The sequence below is a fragment of the Schistocerca nitens genome, chromosome 7 (assembly GCF_023898315.1).
Source record: "Schistocerca nitens isolate TAMUIC-IGC-003100 chromosome 7, iqSchNite1.1, whole genome shotgun sequence".
Taxonomy (NCBI): Eukaryota; Metazoa; Arthropoda; class Insecta; order Orthoptera; family Acrididae; genus Schistocerca; species Schistocerca nitens.
The window spans coordinates 161,412,204-161,439,023 of NC_064620.1; the positions used below are offsets into that span (position 1 = coordinate 161,412,204).

General features: G+C 38.9%; 1 protein-coding gene across 4 annotated transcripts in view; it reads left to right on the forward strand.

Annotated features, from left to right (window-relative positions):
* LOC126195113 (uncharacterized) overlaps positions 1–26,820 on the forward strand; it is a 209,289-nt gene that overhangs the window by 74,943 nt on the left and 107,526 nt on the right. For all 4 annotated transcript variants that reach the window (XM_049933583.1, XM_049933586.1, XM_049933584.1 and 1 more), the window contains exons 2-4: positions 724–879; positions 19,972–20,129; positions 20,337–20,437. In XM_049933583.1, coding sequence (XP_049789540.1) covers positions 724–879; positions 19,972–20,129; positions 20,337–20,437 — 415 coding nt within the window. The remainder of the gene's footprint in view (positions 1–723; positions 880–19,971; positions 20,130–20,336; positions 20,438–26,820) is intronic.

Consider the following 26,820-nt stretch of genomic DNA (forward strand, 5'->3'; position numbering starts at 1 on the left):
GCCAAATTTGGCCTTTCTACCTTTCTTTCCTGCTGCCCTTAAAAACACTGAAAAATGCAACAACTACAAAAATATTTACTTCATTATATCGAAAATTTACCAAATGTTATCACTACTCATGTATTAGGATGTAGTGATGGTAAAGTTATTACAGAAACAATTATTATTGCTTTAGGATAATTGACCCATAAAAGTGACATCACTTAAGCATGTTGGGAGAGGGTAGAAAGAGTAAGTACTTGCCCTTGCAGTCAAAACCATTCAGCAATGTGGACCAAATACAGAGAATTTTACTGTATCACAGAGTGACTTGGGAAAAGCTATACTTGCCTTCCCAGAACATGTTCTCAGATAAGCAGAACTCTCTGAAGCAGGTTGTCATAAATACATCTAAATCACATTCCATAACTCAGTATTTTGTATTAAGCTGCAACAAATGCTCCAGTACCTATAGTACTTTAATAAGATAATTATAAATTTTGGCAAGTCTTATGATGTAAATTAAATGACTTTATTTGCTATTGATTGAGCAATAAAATTTTTATTGTGGTTTGGCACCATCAACAGAATGAAAGAAGTGACCCCAACTAGATAGCTGCATAGTTAAATTGCTCGTTATTGTACATAGCAATATATGAAAGAGCAGTTCTTAGACAAACTAGAAAAATTTGGAATATTAGCATTGTGTTTTTCTTATGTGTCATCTTATTGTTTCCTATATAGGCCAGTGATTGCAGTGATGACAGTGTGTTTGACTTTCCACCACTTATTCAAGTCATGAGACTAAACGTTGAAGGTGGTCCTGTGTACAGGGGTGGCCTTAGTGGCAGAGCTGCAGCAGCATATTACAGAGAAAAAGAAGTGATTATTGCCATAAAGGTTTGTCAAATATTTACAACTCTTGAAATCTTGCACTATAATCTATCTTTGTGGTGATTGCTATATTTATACATGCAGATACTTTATTGGATGATATATCTAAAATATGTTGTTAAACAGGTTGCATCATTGATGCAGTATATTGTATGGAAGAATTATCATCAAACAAAATTGATAATGTGCTGTTTCAGGTACTGAATATAGTGAGTATGTATAGTGAAAGTGTGTTAAAATGTTTATTCTTAAATAACAAGACAAAATTCAAAATGTAATGATTAAGTTTATATATCCATTGCCTATTTTATGTCAAGAATGAAAGTTATGCAAAATATCCATATGCATCTGTCATGCACACTTATTATAATTCATAATGATTGTTCCATGTCAAATAACCTATGGTTCCAAGTGCAACTATATCCAGTTTTCATGAAATTTATACAGAATGTATCTAAGGGATCTGCATGAACTCTGCCAAGTCTTGCCTCAGCCTATAGCTTACTGTAGGTAGTAGAGCTATTTTCAAAAGGGCCGCTCTCTTGAAAACTAGAAATGCTTGGAAAAATTTCTCAATTTTAGCAGTCCATTGCTTCTGAAGTGATAGAGGTAGGATCCTGCAATTTTCCATCGTGATACAATGTTTTGTGAAAAATTTTTTCGTGAGAGATTTTTCATGTAATTTAATTTAATAAAAGTTAATAGGCACTGGAAACATAAAAATTTGTTATTGCATGGTCTGGTTGCCCACTTAACATACCAAATTTTGTCAGTATATTACACCATGTATATCAACATAGACACTTCTGATTTTATAATTCTTAACACCTGAAAATAGCGCATTCAAGTCTGTCAGAAACACCTATTCTTGTATTTGTGCCATCTCAGATAAAGTGCAGAAATTTGGCTTGGATTTGGAAGAAAAAAATTGATATTAATTCTTGCACTGATCCATATTGGTTGCACATCTACATCTACCTGATTACTCTACAACTCACAATTAAGTGTCAGGCAGAGAGTTCATCAAACCACCTTCAAGCTATTCCTCTTCTGTTTCACTCTCAAACGTCATGCGGGAGAAACAAACTCTTTAATCTTTCCATGCAAGCTGTGATTTCTTGTATTTTATTATGAACATCAGTTCTCCCTGTATAGGAGGGCACAACCAAATATTTTCATATTTGAGGAGAAAGCTGTTGATTGAAGTTTCATGAGGAAATTTTGCTTCAAGTATAGACACCTTCTTTTTAAAAAAAGATTGCCATCCCAATTTGCATATTATATCCTAATTTTATGATAATGCAAAATGAGCTGCCATTCTTCAAAGTTTTTTTATGTCCTCCATCAATACTATCTGATGCAGATCCCACATCATGCAGCAGTACTCCAGAAGAGGACAATCTAGCTTTGTGTGGCAGTCTCTTTAGTAAACATCTTGCATTTTCTAAGTTTTCTTTTCTGTCAGTAAATCTCAGTCTTTGGTTTGCTTTCACCACAGTATTATCTGTGCAATAAATCCATTTTAAATTATTCGTAATTGTAACCCCTAAGAATTAGTTGAATTCAAAGCCTTTAAATTTGTGTGTGTCATTGTGTAATCAAAATTTAGCACAGTCCTTTTAGTACTCATGTGGATGGCTTCACAATTCTCATTATTTAGAGTTAGTTGCCACTTTTTGCATCATACAGAATCTTATCTAAATCATTTTGCAATTGATTTTGATCATCTGACAGGAAATCACAAAACCAGTAGCCCAACTGAGACTACACTCTGTATGCTCACAGTTTGGTTAGAATTTTAATAAAGAATACATTTTATTGCATTGACCTGGTTTCAGTACTAACTAAGAGTATTTTCATCAGAATAATTTACAGTTATCTATAAAACAACAGATTAAATAATTGTAAAAATGTTATTTACAGTAGGCATGAAAAGAAATAGGCTAAGCTTAAATGTGTTTTATCCCTGAAAGAAGTGTTTGTTACAAATAGATTTCAAAAGTCAGATCACAAAATTTTAATATGATTTTGAATAAGATTGCAGGGTTCACAGGAGAGCTTCTGTGAAGTTTGAAAGGTAGGAGACGAGGTACTGGCAGACGTAAAGCTCTGAGGACGGGGCATGAGTCATGCTTGGGTAGCTCTGTTGGTAGAGCACTTTCCCATGAAAGGTAAAGGTCCCGAGTTCAAGTCTCGGTACGGCACACAGTTTTAACTTGCCAGGAAGTTTCATATCAATGCACACACCGCTGCAGAGTGAAAATCTCATTCTGCAACATTGAAATAGAGTTTACACGGGAAGACACATTCCTTTTAGAAGAAGTGTTAAAGTATGATGTAATGCCAAAGGTGTCAGACCAAAATGTGGTTCAAAATATGATTGAAAAACTTAAGATTGGTCTTGATGGTGTTAAAATGGGAGATTCTCATGAAATAGGGGTGGCCTGTGATGTATACTACAACATTTTCAGCCGGCCGCGGTGGTCTCGCGGTTCTCGGCGCGCAGTCCGGAACCATGCGACTGCTACGGTCGCAGGTTCGAATCCTGCCTCGGGCATGGATGTGTGTGATGTCCTTAGGTTAGTTAGGTTTAAGTAGTTCTAAGTTCTAGGGGACTGATGACCACAGCAGTTGAGTCCCATAGTGCTCAGAGCCATTTGAACCATTTTTTACAACATTTTCAACAAAGATTTAGTTATCAGTCAATTCCTTTAATAATGATACAGACTTAATTAAAAACTTTAATGCTAAACTGGAAAAAAATGAAACCCCCATAACAAAATCAGGCAAGGGTAATGCTTTAATTGTTGCCAGTAAGCATAGATATGTAACAAAAACTTTAAAAAGTTTTTTGAGAAAAACAGTGGTTCAGAACTGAGTGCAGACCTGACCCTTGCTTTGCATAAAGGCATTAGATCAGCTGTTGGTGACACCAGTTACTTGCTCAAACCATACCATAAAAAAAAGAAACAGCTAATTAATATGAATACAGATACTCCAAAATTGCTCTAACAGTTCAGAGTGCACAAAATAAAATAATCTGTTCTGTCCAATCATGAACAGAATGAACAGCATGTATCATGATTTTGCAAAACTTCTTTACAACAAATTTAAAAAAGTCATTCATTTTTTTTTAATTTTTACTTTTAATTTTACAATTACTTTTAATTACTGGATCACTAACAGTCATAATCAAGTAACTATAATTAAGGACTTAGAATGCAGTGAAGATACAAAATTATTTTCTTTTGATATTACCAACTTACATACCAATGTCTCAGTTCAATCAATCATCAGTGTCATAGAAAATAACATATGTGCTTTAGAAAAGGAATTACTGAGAAACAAATTACTGATCTTATTCATTTGCTCAAAATAGTAATGAAATACACTACTTTAAATTCACTGGGAAAATGTACTGACAACCTGACAGCCTTGCAGTGACAGACATTCTAGCAGACATCTTCATTAATTCATTGGAGGAAAAGTTTTTCCCGAAATTATTCAGCTGCAGATCTAGGTATTCTATGATATTTAGGTATGTAGGCGATATTCTGACCATTTACAGTGGACCTAATAGACAATAGAGGAACTGATTGTTTATTTAAGATTTTTAATGAACATAGTGAAAAAAATTAACTTCACCTGTGAACTAGAAACTGAGTCATCAACTTAATTATTTAGATCTTACTCAAGCTATAATTAATGATAAGATCTCTTTTGCTATTTTTTGAAAAGAATTAGTACAAACCAGATTTTACCCTCCCAGATCTTCACATCCCCAATCTCATAAAAAGCCATTTTCCTTTCATATGTTTGCTGGGTTATTTCAACACATTCATTACCTGAAAAATTTGAATGTGAAATGAGTGCAATAAAAATTATAGTAACTAATAATGGTTGTGAACCTTCCTTAGTTGATAATATTTTCAAAGGAAAAACTATCAACATCGCCAATAGTTTAGGCAACATCACCAATAATAACAGCAACAAAAGCAAAAAATATTCTCATTACCATACTTACAGGCTATTTCCTGCAGAATTCATCATCTGCTAGAAAATAATATATGGATGTTGCATTTTCTATTAATTACAGGCCACAAAGGAAAGGAAGTCGATGAAGTTACTACCTCCATAAAGAAAATTAATGTTGTAGGCTTGCTATTCTTGAGGAACTGGAAATTTCTGAAGCATATGTCTGTTAATGATGGTCTAATCAGCAGCTACATTTGCAAAATAAAAATTTGTTTTTGGCTTTAAACTGTCATTCAGAACTATTTGACATACTATCATTCTTTGGCTGAAGATCTTTACACACAATTCTCAAACATCATTTACCTCCCCTTTTAATTGTTTTTATTTTTTCCATAGCTGTTTATTCCTACTATGTTAATCCTGTTCATTTTAAGCACTTAAATGCTATCTGCACAGGACAGATGGTGCGTACAACTGCTGCTTCATTTTAAAGCATTTTCCTTTATATTTCATTTATTACCTGTCTTTATACTTCTGTTATTAAGCTTGGTCTCTTGTTATAATTATTTTCATTTATTATATTGTTTCCTTCATTTGTGCTGCTCTACACTATTCACACTCTATTGGTGGCATGCACTGCTCTGTTTCCATGTAGAGACCTAATCAGCTGACCAACCTTTTGGTATGATGTCAGTCCTAATGCCATGCTGTACTTGTGGTTTTAGTGTTAGCTTCACAAAATAACTTTTATTTATTTGACTTGAGCACTTGAGCTCATATGTTTTTAATATGTTTCCATGCAATATGAATCTGTGTAAGTAATACTTTTTCTGTTTTTAATACTTCTAGTGCTACTTAAGGTTTTAATGTGCTTGTTGTTCTCGTATGTGGATTAAGAAAATGTTATAGGTAATTGTAAATTATTCTTATGACATACCCTTAGTTGATATCAAAATGAGGTCAATGCAATAAAATTTGTGCAACCAATTGGCTGTTTTTATCCTTCAATAAAACGTAAATGTGGTTGCTGAAGATCAGCCGCCCCCAAGACTCAGTTGCTTGTGAGCAACAGTGTGAAGCCGTCTGGAAATCTAAAAATCTGGAATCATATTGATATCCCCTGTCAATAGCACTCATTATTTCATAAGAATAAAGAGCTAGTTGTGTTTCACAAGAACAATATTTTCTGAATTTTTGTCAGCTGTTTGTTAATAATCCGCTTTCTTTGAGGTTATTCATAATATTCAAACATAATATATGTTTCATAATCCTACTTTAAATCAGCAGTGATGATATGGGTCTTTAATTCAGCAGATTACTCATACTCCCTGTCCTGAGTATTGGTGTGACCTGTGCAACTTTCCAGCTTTTAGGTAAGGATCTTTCAAGTAGTGAGTTGTTGTATTTGATTACTAAGTATGGAGCAATAGTATCAGGATACTCTGAAAGGAACCTATGTGGTAAGAAGTCTGGTCTGGAGGCCTTGCCTTTATTAAGTGATTTAAGCTGTTTTGCTACACCGAGGATATCTATATCTAAGTTACTCATGTTGGCAGTTGTTCTTGGTTCAAATTCTAAAATATTTCCTTTGCCTTCTTTGGTAAAGGAATTTCAGAGAACTGTGTTTAGTAATTCTGCTTTAGTGACTCTGCCATCAATAACAGTACCATTGCTGTCCTGCAGTCAAGGTATTGTGGCATCATGCACTAGTGTACTCTACATATGACCAGGATCTTTGAGTTTTCTTCCAGATTTTAAGATGGAGTTTCATTGTGGAAACTATTAAGGAGATCATGCAAAACTTCAAGCTCTGTAAAACTTCGCCAATCTTGGGGATTTTGCATCCTTTTAAATTTGACATGCTCTTTTTTTTCTTCTTCTACAACAGTGTTCTGACCTGTTTCGTGTACTTTGGGCGATCAGTACCATCTCTTATTAATTTATTTGGGATATATCTCTCAATTGCCATCAATACTATTTCTTTGAATTAGAACCACATCTGTTCTGTGCTTATATAGTCAGTTTGGAACGAGTGAAGACTGTCTCTTAGAAAGGCATCACATGAATTTTTATCTGCTTTTTTTTTTTTTAATAGATACATTTTCTGTTTATCTTTGGTGGATTTGGATGTTATGATATCCAATCTTGCTACAGTGACTTTGTGGTCACTAATTCTAGTACCCATTATGCTGCTCCCTATTTGCTCAGAATTATTTGTTGCTAAGAGGTCAAGTATGTTTTTGCAACAATTTACACTTTGAATGGGTTCCTGAACTAATTGTTCAAAATAATTTTCTGAGAAAGCATGAAGTATGATTTTGCATGATGTTTTATGCCTACCACCAGCTTTAAACATGTATTTTCACCAACATATCGAGGGTACATAGAAGTCACCACCAGCTAGAACTGTGTGACTGGGATACCTATTTGAAATGAGATTCAAGGTGTCTTTGAACTGCTCAGCAAATGTATCATCTGAGTTGGGGGAGGGGATTAGTAAAAAGAACCAATTATTAATTTATTGTGGCTGTCAATTATAACCTCTACTCATACTAACTCACAGGAGCTGCATACTTTAATTTCACTACAATGTAAATTATTTCTGACAGCAATAAATGCTCCACCAACAACTATATTTAATCTGTTCTTTCTGAACACATCTATGTCCTCTGTAAAAATTTCACCTAAACTTGTCTTCGGCTTTAGCCAGCTTACCTTATATATAACAATTTGAGCTTCAGTGCTTGGAGCTCTGGTTCTTTCCCAATGCACCCATGACAAATTGCAACTACATTACTGATTGCTGTTAGGTCTGCCCTTGTCTTTTGTTTGCCCTGCATCCTTTTAGACTGATGCCCTTTCTGTAGCTTCCCAAGATCCTCTAATCTAAAAAAACTCCCAGTCCCCTCCAAACAACCCCCACTACCTGTGTAACTACTTCCTGTGTGTACTGGACCATTGACCTATTAAGCAGAACTCCACCCTGTGGTGCAAGTCGAGGAATCTGCAGCCTATATGTCTGAGCCTCTGATTTAGATCCTCCACTCATCTCTGTGCCAAAGGTCCACAATCAGTCATGTCGATGAGGCTACAGATGGTGAGCTCTACCTTCATCTTGCATGCAAGATTGGCAGTTTTTACCATTTCAGCTAACAGCCTGAAACTATAGAGATTCTCTTCCAATCTGAAGGAACACACATTGTTAGAAACAATGTGAGCCACCATCTGCAGTTGGATGCACTCTGTTCTGTTCTCGGTATGTGGAAGCAACACACATAGTTAGTACTGACTTGAGCCACCACCTGCCATTTGTTGCACCCTTTGCTCTTCATGACATCTGAGAGCTCCCACTCTACATCTATAATGACTGCTTCCATATGCATGCAGAGTGCACACTGGATTCCTTCCCTTCCTTGGCAGCCACACTCCTACTGGGCTCCATTACACACATAAAGTTGGAGCTTCCAACTATCAGTAATCCCTTCCTCTGTGACTGCCCTCATGTTGCAGGCTGAGAGACTTCCTCTGAAACAGGGAAAATGACTGCATCTGACTCAGGATGTTTATTAAACACAGGTATCACCTGAAACCTGTTTGTCAGACAAACTGTGGAGGCCCTCTGGTCAGCCCCATAGAGACTTCCACTGCCTGACGCACCATGGCACGACTTCCCACTCAAACATGTATAAGGGATCAACCTCGATGCAGGCAGTTCCCAGGGTGGCCACAGTAGTTGGCCAGTTGGAGGACACATGGGATGTGCTGGACATCCGTTGTACCACTAATAGTGAAATTACTTTCTGATGTATTGTACACACACAAACTGAGAGTGGACCTGCCACACCTACCATCACTTTGGGTGTAATTCATTTGTGTTTCGATAAGCAACAAACATTCTTTCAACCTGATCAATAGCAAATACTTTTGCTTCTGAACATTTTCTTGTGTCTACTAGACTGGAAAAACACAGGCTTTGTTGCCTGCACAAACTGAACTAAATTCTTGATCTTCGCCGGCCGTGGTGGCCATGCGGTTCTAGGCGCTTCAGTCTGGAACCGCGTGACTGCTACGGTCGCAGGTTTGAATTCTGCTCGGGCATGGATGTTTGTGATGCCCTTAGGTTAGTTAGGTTTAAGTAGTTCTAAGTTCTAGGGGACTGATGACCTCAGATGTTAAGTCCCATAGTGCTCAGAACCATTTGAACCATCTTGATCTTCAAAAAGTCCTGTAACCTGCATTACGTCTCCTGGAAAGTGGTTTTTTCCCCTTATAGTTGCTTTGTTGCATATGATAATAGCTAATATTCCTTTTTTCCATTCATTTTTAACATACTTGCTGCTTTTCTTTCCTGAAACACAAAATTCTTCATAGATTTTTTTTTTAATGGACCAGCTCTGATGAATTAAGGTCAAAATGTGAATTATTTTCTTGATGCCTATTTATGTTCAGCATTTTCTTAATTTCTTTGATCAACTGTTAATGTTGTAATGTAAACATTTACAAATTTTATTTATTTATTTTGCACATGGTTGCTTAGTTCAGTACAATGAAGTCCACCAAAAGTGACACTTTTTAAAATTATTGTTTCACTTTGTAAAGCCTCTCTTGAACCTATTTATTGAAATTTTAATGGTGATAAGCTTGTAGTCAGATTTTCAGAAATATTGGTCTCATCAGCTTTGTCTGGTCGAGATGAAATTAATAACTGTGGAATTTTTCATTTTGCAAACATCTTTCCAGCATGTTGTGCACAGTTTGCAGTTTGGTTTTATGTCAGACATTATCATAAATTTTAGGTTTTGAGTCATTTCCAAGTCAACTGAGCATAGAAATTTTCATATTGTGTAATTATTTTCACTAAAATCGTTACGACATGATTTTTGTAAAAACGTGTTTATGTGTAAGAGCAGTGCTTATTCAGGAAAACATGCCTGAGCAACTTTCTTCCAAACATAAGCCAGTTCATTGATTAAGCAGCTTTCGTTCTTGTAAATAAAAACCTTTGTATCCACTTTAGGCTGTTGTAGATTTCATAGGCAGTTAAATTACATACAGAATTGTTAATATTTTCAAAGCTGCAAGGGTTTCAATTGATATTTTTTACCTGTATATCACAAATACAATGCTGATATAACCAAGACAAATTTCAACTCGTTAAATACAGGGTAGAAAACTGCTTTGAAATCTTGAATCCATTGGTTAGTATTGTTCAATATAACAGTGACCCTTTGACTGAGTGTTCCAAACACATTTTGTAAGGGATATTCTGAATACAAATGCCATGGCCACTAAATTAATGAAACATTTTTGAATGTGAAATTCTGGAGTTGTTGTGTGTACTGCTGAATATTGTTGTCTTCTTAGCATGATACTTCAGTGACATTGTAGCAATACTGACCTGAGTCTTGTTGTTTCTCACTAGTAGCACCACTCTTGACCATATTGAAGCTGAAAGCCCAGATCGGTGTGGGTTGGAATGTATTCAAAATGGTACACATCACCAGACTGCATTAATATAAACATTTATTCCTTGGGACATTTGATTATTAACAGTGGTGACCAGTTTATCAACTTTGAAAACTTATGAGAGCACAGAAACAGAGCACTGCCTACAATTACCTATCAATAGTCTGGAGGCAAAATTAATTATTTAATCATGGCAACACAATTCACATGTAACTTACACAAAATCATCACAGTTCCTACTCAGTACAATCCTTTAGTAATTTGTTATTGGGGATTATGCTTCAGTAGTGCATTTCATTCAGTCCATAATGAGCATCATAATGCCTAACAATCACTCTTTTTGAAGATTAATAACATTCCACCCTCTTTCTAATCACAATATGGTTCTGTTAAAATGTTCCTTAATTTGAGGTACTGTAATCACTCAAAAGTCTTTAAACGTTAATATTAGTGAGTCTTGCAGTTGTCAGTGTGCATATTTTTACATACGAAATGTGCATGATTGTGGCATAAGCCAACAAACACCAAAAGTACACCCAACATAGGTCATACTACTAGGCTTTCAAACTGTGATCTGGTTATTTTTGTGACCAAGAGGATGTCATAAAGGATGGTTTAGGAATAAACTAATATTTTGAAAACTACATAATGCTTTAAAATGGCCAGGTTGGATTTTACTGTAATGTGATTTGGCTTGTAGAAAATGTTTCTAGTGTCAGTGCATTGGATTTTGGCAACTAGTTTCTAGGTTTTTGCATATTGCTGTAATGCTAATATCAGTTAATTAAACTCAAAATTTGAGTACCCTAATGAAAACTAATTGCCCCAGACTTAAAAGAGGATAATCAAAATGATAATCATAGCAATAAATTCAAGTGATGTTAAGTCTAAATAAAATTTTCAGGTTTAAGTTTTACATGGCAGTAGATAAATGAGATGAAGATTTAGCAGAAAAAGTTGGTTATTTGTGGAAGTATAAAAGACATAACCAATAGAAAGAATCCACCATGCTGTCAAACTTGACTCATTGCATTCATCAGGTACTACCTTAGACTGGGAGTCAGCTGGAGGTTACCTGTAATTTGTACCCTCTGCCTTCCCACTCCATCTGTGGACCATACCTGCAGGTGCCATCCTCAAGTATTTTGTTTTTGGTCTAACCAAGCTGCTGATCACATTCTGTTTGTCGTCTGTTCTTGTTTGGGGTGTACTGGGAAGTTGTGTTGTCAGTCCAATCCAGCTGATAGTGTACTTGAGATTTCTTTGTTGGTGAGTTCTGCATTTGTTGTCTTTCTAATAGATCCAGTGCAGGATCCCAAACTTTATTCAGATGATAACCCATGTCCCTATTGATTAAGTTCTCTGTCAATTGTATCTCAGTCAACTCCTTCGCAACACTATCCCAGTAACTGGGCATCTGGGCTATGATTCTCATCTCTTCATAGCTCATTTTTTTAAAATGAAGAAACTGCACAGTGGCTGCAACTGTTGTGCAGTTTCTCCATTTTACAAAATGGACTTATACAGTTGTGGCTGCCCCATAAGAAGAAATCTGTTTCATCATAGCTCATGGAATGATCTAGTTCCATACAGTTTTCAGCAATGGCTGATTTGGTTGCTTGTCACAAATGAATATGACATTGATGTTCTTGGCATTTGATGTCAAAAGTCCTTGTACTTTGTCCAGACTATGACATTTTTAACATTCCTGAGACAGGACATATTCTTGATGTGTCCTCCCCCCCCCCCCCCCTCCCCAAGTATCCTTCTTATTTTGGCAGAGACAGATTCTGCATAGGGCAGATAGCCACTGCATTGGGTTTTTCCTGATCTTCTTCCTCATTATGTAATAAAGTGTCCAAGTGAATGGCCCCCCAATCTCCTTTGCAGTGTACACATTCCTGCAGCATACAGTGTGTAGATGTTCCCTCTCTGACATCAGGTAGACTTCTTAAGATAATCAGCATTCCCTGTACACCTGGGTCTTTAGGACCCCATTCTGATGTTCTGAGTGTGACAGCTACTCACCTGCAGATATAAACCAGTACATCCAGGAATGGTAGCTGACCATTCTTTTCCAATTCCATGATGAACATTATGTTCAGATGACAAGAGTTTAGATGTTGCAAGAACTCGCTGAGGCTGTTCCTGCCATAGGGCCAAATCACAAAGGTTGTCACCAACGTACCTAAAAAAACACATTTGTTCCTTGATCTTTAATGCTTTGTGCTTGATATTGTGGGTGAATAGATTGACACACCCTGGATAGAAGGAACTGCTCATGGCTACTGCCTTTGTCTTTTCATAATATAAGTGGTATGTAGAGCTCAATGCATACTTGGAAAGATCTGTCAGAGCATCATCAAACTTTTCTGCATCAGCTCAAATGAGTATTTCAGTGACTCCATGGTAAACAGGGAATCACATCAAAACTGACTATTATATGCATCTCTGAGATATGTAGAGCCTTCATTCTGTTTAATCCACAGAGTTACAGATGTATTGAATTTAGTTCCCCTCACATGGGCTCAGCAGTGTCTTTAAGTACTTAGCTTGTTGGTATGTTTCCTCATCATTGTCGCTGACAGTTGGATGCAGTGGCACACACTATTTGTGCACCTTAGGTAGTCCACACAACTTTGGTGGTACTGGAGAAGTTGACCGTGATTCTTTGATGAGCATGTCTGGCATGTCTATTGCCTTCAACAAAGTACTGGTCATCCTACCCAATCCAGATTGTGTTCCAGTTATCTATATGCCAGTTATCAAGAAGTTAGTGTATTTTCTCATTATAATCCATTCATTGCATAATGAGTATACAGTTTCCTTTGTCTTCTGGCAACCCCTCAGTGCTGCTGTTTCCTTAGGCTTTCTTCAGTGCAGATCTCTCAACCTTGGAGGTGTTTCATTTCAGTGGTTTTGTCTTGGTAATCACTCTGTAGGTTTCATGCTGGGCTCTCTCCATGGTGAAGACAGCTTGATGTCAGAGACAGAAGATCTATACACAGTGTTCTGCAGAAATATATACATTACTAAGCACAATGTGGAGGCCTTTCACCCGGATACTTGATCACATGATGAGGAAGAAGATCAAGATAAACCCAATGTCTGGCTTGTCTGCACTATGCAGGATATGTCTCCACCAGAGTCTGCAGAATACTGAGAAAATATATCATCAGGTGTGTGTCCTGCTTGCCAACCAAGATCAGAGTACTACTGGGGAACGTTAAAGAGGAACTTGGCATACAAAACCAATGAATTCATAGTATATCTTGCCAATATGGGATGTCACATGTTGGACAAACTACAAGAACTGTTGATGTCAGATGCCAAGAACATCCACACCACACGAACTGCAACAATCAACCAAACCAGGCATTGCTGATAACTGCATGGATATTGATCATTCAATGAGTTATGAAGAGATGAAAATCACAGCTGAGTTACTCAGATACTGTGACAGTGTCATGAGAGAATTGATCAAGAGTTGATTAACAGAGGACCTAATCAGCTGGGAGAGGGGCTATCAGCTGAGTAAATCTCAGGATCCTTCACTGGACCTACCAGAAGCACAATAACTGCAGAACTCGTCAGTACAGAAACCTTAAGCATGCTGCTATGAAGAACAGACTGACAGTAGAGTATCCTAGGATGATCCAAATGAGAACAGACCTCAAACAGAACACAGCCAGTCAGCCTGGACCAAACGCAGAACAGCCAAAGATGACACATGTGGGAGTAGATAACATGTAGAGCACACTGTCTGGTATGAGGGGGCTCGGCTCTTTACAAGATTAGCCAAGCAGTTATTATTCAAAATGAGAACAAACTATGGAGCACTGGGCAGTGCTGACACCAGAGGGTAGCACATGTGGGAGAAGGAAGGCAGGAAACGCAAACCACAGATGGAGTATGAGGCTGCATAAGTGCCCAAAGGCAATTCTTGTGGGAGTGGGCCACAGATGGAGTGAGAAAACAGCAGGAGTGGACCTCAAAAGGAGTATCAGGCAGCACAGATGCTTAAGAATAGTGCCTGCAGGAGCAGAAAGATGGTGAGTTGGGCTGCAGAATGGGTATCAGGTGATGCAGATGCCTAAGGACAGACCTGCAGGAGCAGACTGCAGACAGAGAAGGAAAGCAGTGATAGTGGATCGTAGATGGAGTGGGAAGGCTACAAGAGCAGTACTTGGATGGAGCGGGATGACTGAGGGTACAAATTATGGACTCATTCATCCAATGATCAGCCTCATTTAACATATGGTGTAGGTGACGAGTCACTTCACCAAAATATTGTGCAACAATGTTGGCGATATCTGACAGTAAACACAAGAACTCAAGAATCTCAAGAATATTAGCAAACTGCTGAGAAAGCCTGAAGAAGTACATCAGCTGGCACTATGGGGAGGGGACGTACCACATTTTCATGAGGATAGATAAGTTGCAACAGAGGGAAGGAAGATGCTCAGTTTTCTTTTCTTTCTGCTAAGATATTGTGATGTAGAAATAGTACTGATTTTCACCAGGATCAAATACATCATAACTCCAGAGTGGCAAACAAGAGCAAACATCTGGGATGCATGGCATTTGTGAGGGAAAGGATTTGAGACATGCACCACAGACTAGATGTGGTTTCTGGGAATATTTTACATTTACACCTGTGTACGGTAGTGTCACTAGCAAACAAAGATTTGGTCTCTAGCAGGGCGCACACACATAAAAATGCCCTGGTAGGCTAAATAAAATTCCAGGGCAGCCAATCTGCGAAGTTTGATCATATGTGAAAGAAGTCAGAGCAGGCAGATGATATAAGGACTGTGATTAATTTAAGTAGCCAGTGTCTTGATGACATCACCCTGAAGATACTCAGCAAATTCCTCAACTTTACACCAACACCGAGCAGTGTCCCTATCTCAGTATTTATCAGTTCAGTGAAGCAAATTGCCAACAAGAGTCCCCTGAATCTGACAGAGAAATCTGCTGTTGAACTTGCAGAGCGATTACCAAGACAAAACTACCAAAATCAAACATCACCAAGGATGAGAGGATGACACTGAAGAAACTATGAAGAGGTAGCAGCATTTTTATGGTGCCAATAGACAAAGGAAATTCTATGTAGTCATTATGCAGCTACCGGATTATAATGAGAAAATTCATCAACTTGTTGATAACAAGGCATATAGATGACTGGAATCTGATCCATGTCTAGAGTGGCAGGAAGATCAGTACTGTATTGAAGGCAACAGGCAACCAGACATGCTCATCAAAGAATTGTGGTCAGGACCTCCAGTACTAGCAAGGCTGTGTGGACTACTGAATGTACACAACGGAGGGTACCACTGAGTTCATGTCCACAGGACATAGTTATCATTAGACAAAGACAAGTTGATGTCAAAGAAGGAACATCTAGACACTGAATTCTGCAGAAATAGATATACTGCTAAGCAGATTGGGAAGTTCGTTCACTCAGACACTCAACCATCTGACCAGGAAGAAGATCAGGATAAAGTCAGCAGGATACTGAGAAAGTACATCGTCCATTGTGTGTCTGTCCACCAACCAAGAACAGAGGACTCATTGGGAATGTTAAACATGATCTTGGTCTGTGAAAGCTAGCCAATGTGGCTTATCATATGTTTGACAGACTACAGGAACTGTTGACCTTAAATGCCAAGAACATGCACACCACACTCATCTGTAAAAACCAATCAAGTCAGCAATCACTGAACATTGCATGGAACTAGATCATTCCATGAACTATGAAGAAAAGAGAATCTTAGCCCAGACACCTAGATAATGAAACAGTGTAATGAGGGAAGCAATTGAGATTCAACTGATGGAGAACCTGGCAATTGGGAGATGGGCTATTGGCTGAGTAAAACTTGGGATCTTGCACTGGATCCTTTAAAAATAATATGAATACGAAACTTATAAGCACAGAAAACTCAAGCACATTGCGGACAAACTGACAACAGAGCATCCCAGGATGACCCATACAGAAATGAGCCACAAACTGAATTGTGACCAGTCAGCTTGCACCTAAAACAGCATCTCTAGATGTACTGGGAAGAATGACTGCTTAAATACCACTGTCATATATATGACTCAGATTATGTGATATTTGACAATATTATGAAATGGATAGATTGCTGCTTGCAATACAGAGGAGATATTGAGACACAAACAGGCACAACAAAAAGAGTGCCATACATGTAAGCTTTTGGCCAGAAGGCCTTCTTTTAGCATAGGAAACACACACACATACATGTACACATGCACACATTTACACAAGCACAACTTCTATACCACCAATGCACCTACTGGTCTCTCTCTCTCTCTCTCTCTCTCTCTCTCTCTCTCTCTCTCTCTCTCTCTCTCTCTCTCATTTTCCCCTCCTTTACTTCTCTCCTCTTCTTCCTCCCCCCCTCCCCCCCGTTCCCCAACCACCTGACTGACCACAACCATTGTTGCTGGCTCCTGAGGCCGCACTGTGGCAGCTGTGCCTGATGGGAGTAGTAGTCTGGGCAGGCAGAGGAGATGGAGAGGGAGGGGGGGCTGTAAGGAGGGGGTAGGGGTACGGAGAGGGAAGGATAGCAAAATAGGTATGGGCAAGGATGTATTGCAGCTTATGGAAATGTGCAGGGGTTAGTGTTGGGTACTGTCGTGTGAGGTTTGATGGGGGGAGGGGATGGAAGAGGCGGAGAAGTAAAGGAGGGGAAAGAGGAGGAGAGAGAGAGTGGGGCAGGGGGGGGGGAGAAAAGCTAGTGGGCATGTTGCTGGAATAGAGGGCTATGTAGCACTGGAGTGGGAGGAGGGAAGGGGCTGGGGACTAGTGAAGGTTGAGGCCAATTTCAGGGAGTGTTCCCACCTGTGCAGTTCAGGAAAAGTGGGAACTCTCCCTGCAGTATATCCTACATTCCCAAAATCCCCCTTGTCTTACTCTTTGGTAGTCCATGTTCTTCAGCCACCTACCCCTTTTCTGCCCCAATTCAACACTACACAGCCTTCTATACCACCAATGCACCTACTGGTCTCTCTCTCTCTCTCTCTCTCTCTCTCTCTCTCTCTCTCTCTCTCTCTCTCTCTCTCTCTCTCATTTTCCCCTCCTTTACTTCTCTCCTCTTCTTCCTCCCCCCCTCCCCCCCGTTCCCCAACCACCTGACTGACCATAGCAGCCCTACCCTGTCCCTAATACGAGGTGCATTCAAGTTCTAAGGCCTCCAATTTTTTTTCTCCAGACTGGAAAGAGATAGAAACATGCTCATTGTTTTAAAATGAGGCCGCATTCATTGTCAATACATCCCAGAGATGGCAGCACCGTACAGCAGATGGAATTTTACCGCTAGCGGCGAGAATGAGAACTGTTTTAAATACTTAAAATGGTGACATTTTCCTTACTTGAACAGCGTGCAATCATTCGTTTTCTGAATTTGCGTGGTGTGAAACCAATTGAAATTCATTGACAGTTGAAGGAGACATGTGGTGATGGAGTTATGGATGTGTCGAAAGTGCGTTCGTGGGTGCGACAGTTTAATGAAGGCATAACATCGTGTGACAACAAACCGAAACAACCTCGGGCTCGCACAAGCCAGTCTGATGACATGATCGATAAAGTGGAGAGAATTGTTTTGGGGGATCGCCGAATGATTGTTGAACAGATCGCCTCCAGAGTTGGCATTTCTGTGGGTTCTGTGCACACAATCCAGCATGACGACCTGAAAATGTGAAAAGTGTCATCCAGGTGGGTGCCACGAATGCTGACGGACGACCACATGGCTGTCCGTGTGGCATGTTGCCAAGCAATGACAGCATGAATGGGACTTTCTTTTCGTTGGTTGTGACAATGGATGAAACGTGGATGCCATTTTTCAATCCAGAAACAAAGTGCCAATTAGCTCAATGGAAGCACACAGATTCACCGCCACCAAAAAAATTTCGGGTAACTGCCAGTGCTGAAAAAATGATGGTGTCCATGTTCTGGGACAGCGAGGGCGTAATCCTTACCCATTGCATTCCAAAGGGCACTACGGTAACAGGTGCATCCTACGAAAATGTTTTGAAGAACAAATTCCTTCCTGCACTGCAACAAAAACGTCCGGGAAGGGCTGCGCATGTGCTGTTTCACCAAGACAACGCACCCGCACATCGAGCTAACGTTACACAACAGTTTCTTCGTGATAACAACTTTGAAGTGATTCCTCATGCTCCCTACTCACCTGACCTGGCTCCTAGTGACTTTTGGCTTTTTCCAACAATGAAAGACACTCTCCGTGGCTGCACATTCACCAGCCATGCTGCTATTGCCTCGGTGATTTTCCAGTGGTCAAAGCAGACTCCTAAAGAAGCCTTTGCCGCTGCCATGGAATCATGGTGTCAGCATTGTGAAAAATGTGTACATCTGCAGGGCGATTATGTCAAGAAGTAACGCCAGTTTCATTGATTTCGGGTGAGAAGTTAATTAGAAAAAAAATCGGAGGCCTTAGAACTTGAATGCACCTCGTACATCTGTACGTGCTCCCACAAGCAGTGGTCAAAACAGACTCCTAAAGAAGCCTTTGCCGCTGCCATGGAATCATGGTGTCAGCATTGTGAAAAATGTGTACATCTGCAGGGCGATTATGTCAAGAAGTAACGCCAGTTTCATTGATTTCGGGTGAGAAGTTAATTAGAAAAAAAATCGGAGGCCTTAGAACTTGAATGCACCTCGTACATCTGTACGTGCTCCCACAAGCAGCGCTATACCCATCCCCACCCCTTCAACCTATCCCTCCCCGTGCCTGGCACCTCCTTACCCCATCCCCCAAATTGCTTCTCCCATCAGGCAAAGTTGCTCGCACTCCAGACTCAGAGACAGTGGTCATGTGTGTGAGTTGTGCCTGCGTGAATGTGTGTGTTTTCTACATTAGAAGAAGGCATTTTGCACAAAAGCTCACTTGTATAGCAGTCTTTTTGTTGTGCCTATCTGCAATTCAACATCCTGTCCATATGGTGTGTAGCATTCTACTCTTTCCATAACCCTGTCATTATTCCTTCATGGATTTTCCATTGTTTGATTATGTGAGCTTTCCAAATCGTATCCCCAAAGATTTGTGCTCCCAGGTATTTGTAAGAGTTGGCTGTTTCAAATTTGGGCCATTGATATTATAGTTATTGGATAATACATTTTTTCCATTTTGTGAAGTGCACAATTTTACATTCCTGTTGCCAATCTTTGCACTACTGAAATTCTGCTTTGATTCCTCCACTGTAAAAAATCACCATCCTGTAAATAGATAACTAGTTCTCTGAGAACTAATTTCATGGTGGATTGCAGCTTTATGGAGAAGCCAAGAAATTGTCATTCACCATTTCAGTGTGAGATGAAGGGTTTGGTGCTACAAGTCTTTATGATAGCTTTTAGCTCTTTCAGATATTGTACTCCGTATATTCAGGTGTGCCTTTTGTTTGCATGGTAGTAAACACTCATGTGGAAGTACTTTCTTGTACCTTGTGTAATCTTCATGTTAATATATTATCTTCTATCTTTAATAAAATGCTGAAATAACAGAGTTTCCAGCAACATTACCCATAATCACATTTTTTTCAGTCTGCATGGTAATATAGTAAGTAAATATGTCACATAAAGAGAACATTGCAACTAAACATGATTTAATGTTGCAGAATAAGTATGGTAACAGATACGGCCGCCGTATACAGTCATACAAACCAGATACCGAGGCATGGAGGCCAGAACGCTATCAGAGATGTATAGTCACACTAAATAGTCGAACACCAGAGGTTATTCCTGGAGGCCTTCAAAACAAAAAGCCTTTAATACAGTATGTGTATGCTTTTAGAATTTTCAGTTTGGCATTTAATAACATTTTGTTAGTATAATATGAAAAGTCTATTGCCCCTCACAGAAAATCACACACGTGTAATTTTTTCTAGTTTTGTAAGATAATTAATGAATGAAAAAGTATGAGAGATTTTTATTTGTATAATGTACTTGAACAATGTGTAGCAATAATTTCTGTTCCTTGTAGCATTCATCATGATCGGGTGGGTCAAGCAGCTGTGAGAGTAAATCAGCAAGAAGGATTTTCTCAAGGAAATCACATTCATGACAACTATTCATCAGGAACAAGTATGTATGTTCTCAATTTGCCAAATTCCTCTTGGATGTATCTATCATTCTAACATATTATAGGAAAACATATAATGTTAACTGATTGTAAAATAGTTCATTTTTTTAAGTTTGTAATTCATTAATAAGTAGACTACTCAATTAAAAGCCCATGAATTTTGAACCTCTTGAGATTACTATAAGTCTGAGAAAATTTAAGCTGCATGGACTGGCCGCACAGTTAGAGGCTCCATGTCGCTAATTGCACAATCACTCCCACCGGAGGTTTGAGTCCTCCCTTGGGCATGGGTGTGTGTGGTGTTCTTAGCATAAGTTAGTTTAAGTAGTGTGTAAGTCTAGGGACCAATGACCTTAGCAGTTTGGTCCCTTAGGAATTCACACACATTTGAACACATTTAGAAAATTCAAAGCCATTTAGCACATTAACTACATAACTTAACTTGTTTATGATATCGTCTTCCTATCCCTCCCAAAATCATATGCCTCCACACACACATTCTACAAAACACCCTAGTCAGTCCTTATACCGTGCGTACACCCAGAGACTCGCTTCATGGGCCATTCTCCTCTGAAAATCCAGAAACAACACCTGCACTATGCACCCACATGGAACATCTTTTTCCATTTGCGTAAAAGGTATATTCCACCCTGTCAGTGGCAGGGCTGTTGTTGTTGTTGTTGTTGTTGTTGTTATTGTTGTTGTATTTATTTGTCCTGTTGTCTACAAAGCAACTTATGCATAACACATTGGACAAATCAAGTTATAAATATACAGCTGAAAGTCATTTCTAGGCACACGTATTTAAGGTTACAATAATACGCTTCATACATTTGTATTTATATAACACAAACTTCATAAATTTAAATATTCTTCAATGGGGTGAATGCAGTGATGCTGTAAATAAGACTCAGTTCAATTCAAATTTTATCATCACATAAGATGCCTTATACAATCAAAGATTGTGACATAGGTGACTTGTCAGTTTTACACTGTATATAATAATACTAAAGTAGACAATAAACTAATAATATATATGGTGTAACATCTTCAAAGAAGTATTTTAATTACAATTATAATGCATTGTTGCCATTCACGAAATCTTCTACACTATAGTAACATTTATCTTTCAGATATTTTTCCAGGTCTCTCTTGGTACCTTTTACATTTGGGTCATCCATATCTTTCCATATTTTATTTACAAATTTCATGCCCATGTAGTATGGAGTTTTTTCATATGACTTTAAACGGTGGGTAGGTAACATGTAGCTCGTTCCATATCTAGTATCATATTGATGCAAGAAGTAGTTCCCTCAAAAAGTTGTGGGTTTCTTTTCGTGAAAGTGAGAGTTTCATAGATGTATATGCTTGGAATGCTCATTAGATCTAGTTTTACAAATAAAGGTTTACAATGTTGCTGTGGTTTTGCTCTCACCATTGCTTGGATGGTTCTTTTTTGTAGTCTAAAAGCTCTAAGTAAATTTGTTTTTTCAGACCCCCAGAAAATTATGCTATACCTAATGACTGAAACAAAATATGCATTATATACAGTTTTTCTTACAGCTAATAAAACAGAGAACAGACTCGTGGAGATAACATCTTGGACCTACTGATAACAAACAGACCCGAACTTTTTGACTCTGTAAGTGCAGAACAGGGAATCAGTGATCATAAGGCCGTTGCAGCATCCCTGAATATGGGAAGTTAATAGGAATATAAAAAAAAGGAGGAAGGTTTATCTGTTTAGCAAGAGTAATAGAAGGCAGATTTCAGACTACCTAACAGATCAAAACGAAAATTTCTGTTCCGACACTGACAATGTTGAGTGTTTATGGAAAAATTTCAAGGCGATTGTAAAATGCGTTTTAGACAGGTACGTGCCGAGTAAAACTGTGAGGGACGGGAAAAACCCACCGTGGTTCAACAACAATGTTAGCAAACTACTGCGAAAGCAAAAAGAGCTTCACTCCAAGTTTAAATGCAGCCAAAACCCCTCAGACAAACAGAAGCTAAACAATGTCAAAGTTAGCATAAGGACGGCTATGCGGGAAGCGTTCAGTGAATTTTAAAGTAAAATTCTATGTACCGACTTGACAGAAAATCCTAGGAAGTTCTGGTCTTACGTTAAATCAGTAAGTGGTTCGAAATAGCATATCCGGACACTCCGGGATGATGATGGCATTGAAACAGAGGATGACACGCATAAAGCTGAAATACTAAACACCTTTTTCCAAAGCGTTTTCACAGAGGAAGATCGCACTGCAGTTACTTCTCTAAATCCTCGCACAAACGAAAAAATGGCTGACATTGAAATAAGTGTCCAAGGAATAGAAAAGCAACTGGAATCACTCAACAGAGGAAAGTCCACTGGACCTGACAGGATACCAATTCGATTCTACACAGAGTACGCGAAAGAACTTGCCCCCCTTCTAACAGCCGTGTACCGCAAGTCTCTAGAGGAACAGAAGGTTCCAAATGATTGGAAAAGAGCACAGGTAGTCCCAGTCTTCAAGAAGGGTCGTCGAGCAGATGCGCAAAACTATAGACCTATATCTCTGACGTCGATCTGTTGTAGAATTTTAGAACATGTTTTTTGCTCGAGTATCATGTCGTTTTTGGAAACCCAGAATCTACTCTGTAGGAATCAACATGGATTCCGGAAACAGCGATCGTGTGAGACCCAACTCACTTTATTTGTTCATGAGACCCAGAAAATATTAGATACAGGCTCCCATGTAGATGCTATTTTCCTTGACTTCCGGAAGGTGTTCGATACAGTTCCGCACTGTTGCCTGATAAACAAAGTAAGAGCCTATGGAATATCAGACCAGCTGTGTGGCTGGATTGAAGAGTTTTTAGCAAACAAAACACAGCATGTTGTTATCAATGGAGAGACGTCTACAGACGTTAAAGTAACCTCTGGCGTGCCACAGGGGAGTGTTATGGGACCATTGCTTTTCACAATATATATAAATGACCTAGTAGATAGTGTCAGAAGTTCCATGCGGCTTTTTGCGGATGATGCTGTAGTATACAGAGAAGTTGCAGCATTAGAAAATTGTAGCGAAATGCAAGAAGATCTTCAGCGAATAGGCACTTGGTGCAGGGAGTGGCAACTGACCCTTGACATAGACAGATGTAATGTATTGCGAATACATAGAAAGAAGGATCCTTTATTGTATGATTATATGATAGCGGAACAAACACTGGTTGCAGTTACTTCTGTAAAATATCTGGGAGTATGCGTGCGGAACGATTTGAAGTGGAATGATCGTATAAAATTAATTTTTGGTAAGGCGGGTACCAGGTTGAGATTCATTGGGAGAGTCCTTAGAAAATGTAGTCCATCAACAAAGGAGTTGGCTTACAAAACACTCGTTCAACCTATACTTGACTATTGCTCATCAATGTGGGATCCGTACCAGATCGGGTTGACGGAGGAGATAGAGAAGATCCAAAGAAGAGCCGGGCGTTTCATCACAGGGTTATTTGGTAACCATGATAGCGTTACGGAGATGTTTAGCAAACTCAAGTGGCAGACTCTGCAAGAGAGGCGCTCTGCATCGCGGTGTAGCTTGCTGTCCAGGTTTCGAGAGGGTGCGTTTCTCGATGAGACATTGAATATATTGCTTCCCCCTACTTATACCTCCCGAGGAGATCACGAATGTAAAATTAGAGAGATTCGAGCGCGCACGGAGGCTTTCAGACAGTCGTTCTTCCCGCGAACCATACGCGACTGGAACAGAAAAGCGAGGTAATGACAGTGGCACGTAACGTGCCCTCCGCCACACACCGTTGGGTGGCTTGCGGAGTATAAATGTAGATGTAGATGTAAATCAATACTATACAAGATATTCATAATATATATAAGGCTATTCAGTCGACCCAGTGTGTTGTCCACATGGTGACTACATAACAGGTTTTTATTAACTAATACGCCAAGAAATTTGCCACAGTCTGCAGTCTCTAATTTTGTGTCCATATACCTTATTTCACTTATAGACTGTGCAGATTGTTTTGTGGTGAAATGAACAATTTCTGTTTTTGTAAAATTTAATGTCAAGTAATTGTTTTTGACCCATGCCTCCACTTCCCCAAGTGTTTGTTCAATATGACGAATTAGGTCTACCTCGTTTTTACAACAGACTACAGCTGTTGAGTCATCTGCATAGAGGATAGTATCAGACTGGACCTAACATGGCATATCATTAATATAATACAGAAAAAGTAGTGGCCCTGATATTGAACCTTGTGGAACACCTAATTGAGTGTGTTTCCAGCCAGAGAGAAATTTCTTTCCGTTGATGTTAATAAGTACTCTTTATTTTCTGTTTGCCAAGTATGAAGACATCCAGCTAAGTGGTTTGCCTTGAAAACCATAGCGTGCCAATTTTTGGAGAAGCAGGTCATGATTTACTGTGTCGAAGGCTTTGGACAGGTCACAAAAGATGACCGACACACACATTCTACCATCAAGACATCTGCTGACTTTTGTGACTGGATTGTGCTACGGCTTTTTCTGAAACCATATTGATTGCCTAAGATAATGCTGTCAGATTAATTGTGGTTTTCGATCTGATCACATGCAGCTCTTTCAAATATTTTTGAGAAAATTGGCAACTGTGATATTGGCGTATAGTTGCCCAATTCATCTTGTTTGCATTTTTTATGTATGGGCCCAACTTCTGCATATTTTAATCGATCTGGGAAACATCCCTTGTCAAAAGATTGGTTGATTATGAAAGAGAGTGGATATGCAATACTGTGACGGACTACTTTTATTATTTCAGTGGAGACCTCATCCCACCCCACAGATTTTGAATTTTTTAGGGACATTATGATTTTGATGACATTTGAGAGGGAAACATGAGAAAACTTAAAACATGGGCAATTGCTGTTTGTCATATTGGGCTTTGTTTTTGGTGGTGAACAGTCACCAAATTTGTTACAGTTTATGAAAAATGCATTGAATGATTCACAAATGGTACTGGGTTCTGTAACAGCTCTACCATTTATCACTATTTTAGAAGGGCATTTTCTCTCTGCCTTGTTGATTTTACGTCTTTCCCCTACACCATTGATGTAGTTCATCTGGAGGGGACAAGTGAATTGCTCTTTAATAATTACATCATCAGCTTTTCTCAGCCTGCTTTACCCCCTACACACAGGTCACTAGACACTGTTGTAACTGCAACATATGGGTTGTTCACAACACATCAATAACCTGTGTTGCCCTGATTACTTCACACTTGTATACAGTGCCCAACGGACAGTGCCCTCTCACCTGCGAGTAGTGTCATAAACCTGCATGACAGAATCGTTTGTTAAATATCAACATCCCCCATGCCCACCATCTGACGTGACAATTGGTCCCTTTACAAGAATTTCCCAAATCCGTGTCTGTACTTATTCATGGCGCAGCATACCTCCTCTCTTCTGATAAGATTTGTCGCTAATCTTTTAACATCATGCTCCCCCTCAACTACCTTAACTCTAATAATTTACATATTGAGGACAATCTCCCTAATTCTTCATACAGGATTTCCACTCACATTTTACTACTGACATGGCCCCTTATACACCAATTAAGACCTTAAAACTAACTTTTCCCCTGACCAATGCTGGTCTAGTATTCTACAGGTAAGGCTTGCATCTTACCCAGAAATACTGTACACAAAAGCCTGCTAGAAACAAATCACAACTGGTGGCCATTTGTTCCATCAAAATTTCCCCTTTCTGGGACACTCTTACTCTGTCCAAGGGGTGCAAACACCCTGGATTGAGTGTGTCATATACACATGTTAAATCTTGAATGAGTAATACCTTCAGAGATCTTTCTGCCCAATACAACATATTCCATGACAATGTCATAACAGTTGAGCCTATAAGCATAGCCAAAAGATGAAAATACATCCCAAGTCATGCCATTAATGATCATCTTGTTTTCCCCACCCAACTGGTCTGCCTCCTTCGCAACAATTCAACCACACAGTCTCCGACATGAATATGCATATCCACCCTCTGGAAGTATGTTTGGACTGGCAGAAGCTCCTTCCTACACCTTGTCCGATTTACTTACCCCAGAAGCAAACTTGCTTCACATGTGTGCATATCAGTCCATACTTGGCCACCTGGCCAGACCACAACCCTCCTCTGGATGCACAATCCCCCCCCCCCCCAAAAAAAAAGTATTGATAATGACGACATGAAAAATTAACAACTCTGTAAAATTTTTTTTAAATAAAAAAAATAAAAAAATCAAACATCTTTATGGCAATAAAAATATATACTTCCTGATATATTAGACAAAAACAACAACAAACCACAATTATAAAACTTACATGACTTTAACCTATATGGCACATCATGCACCTTATGTTGCTTA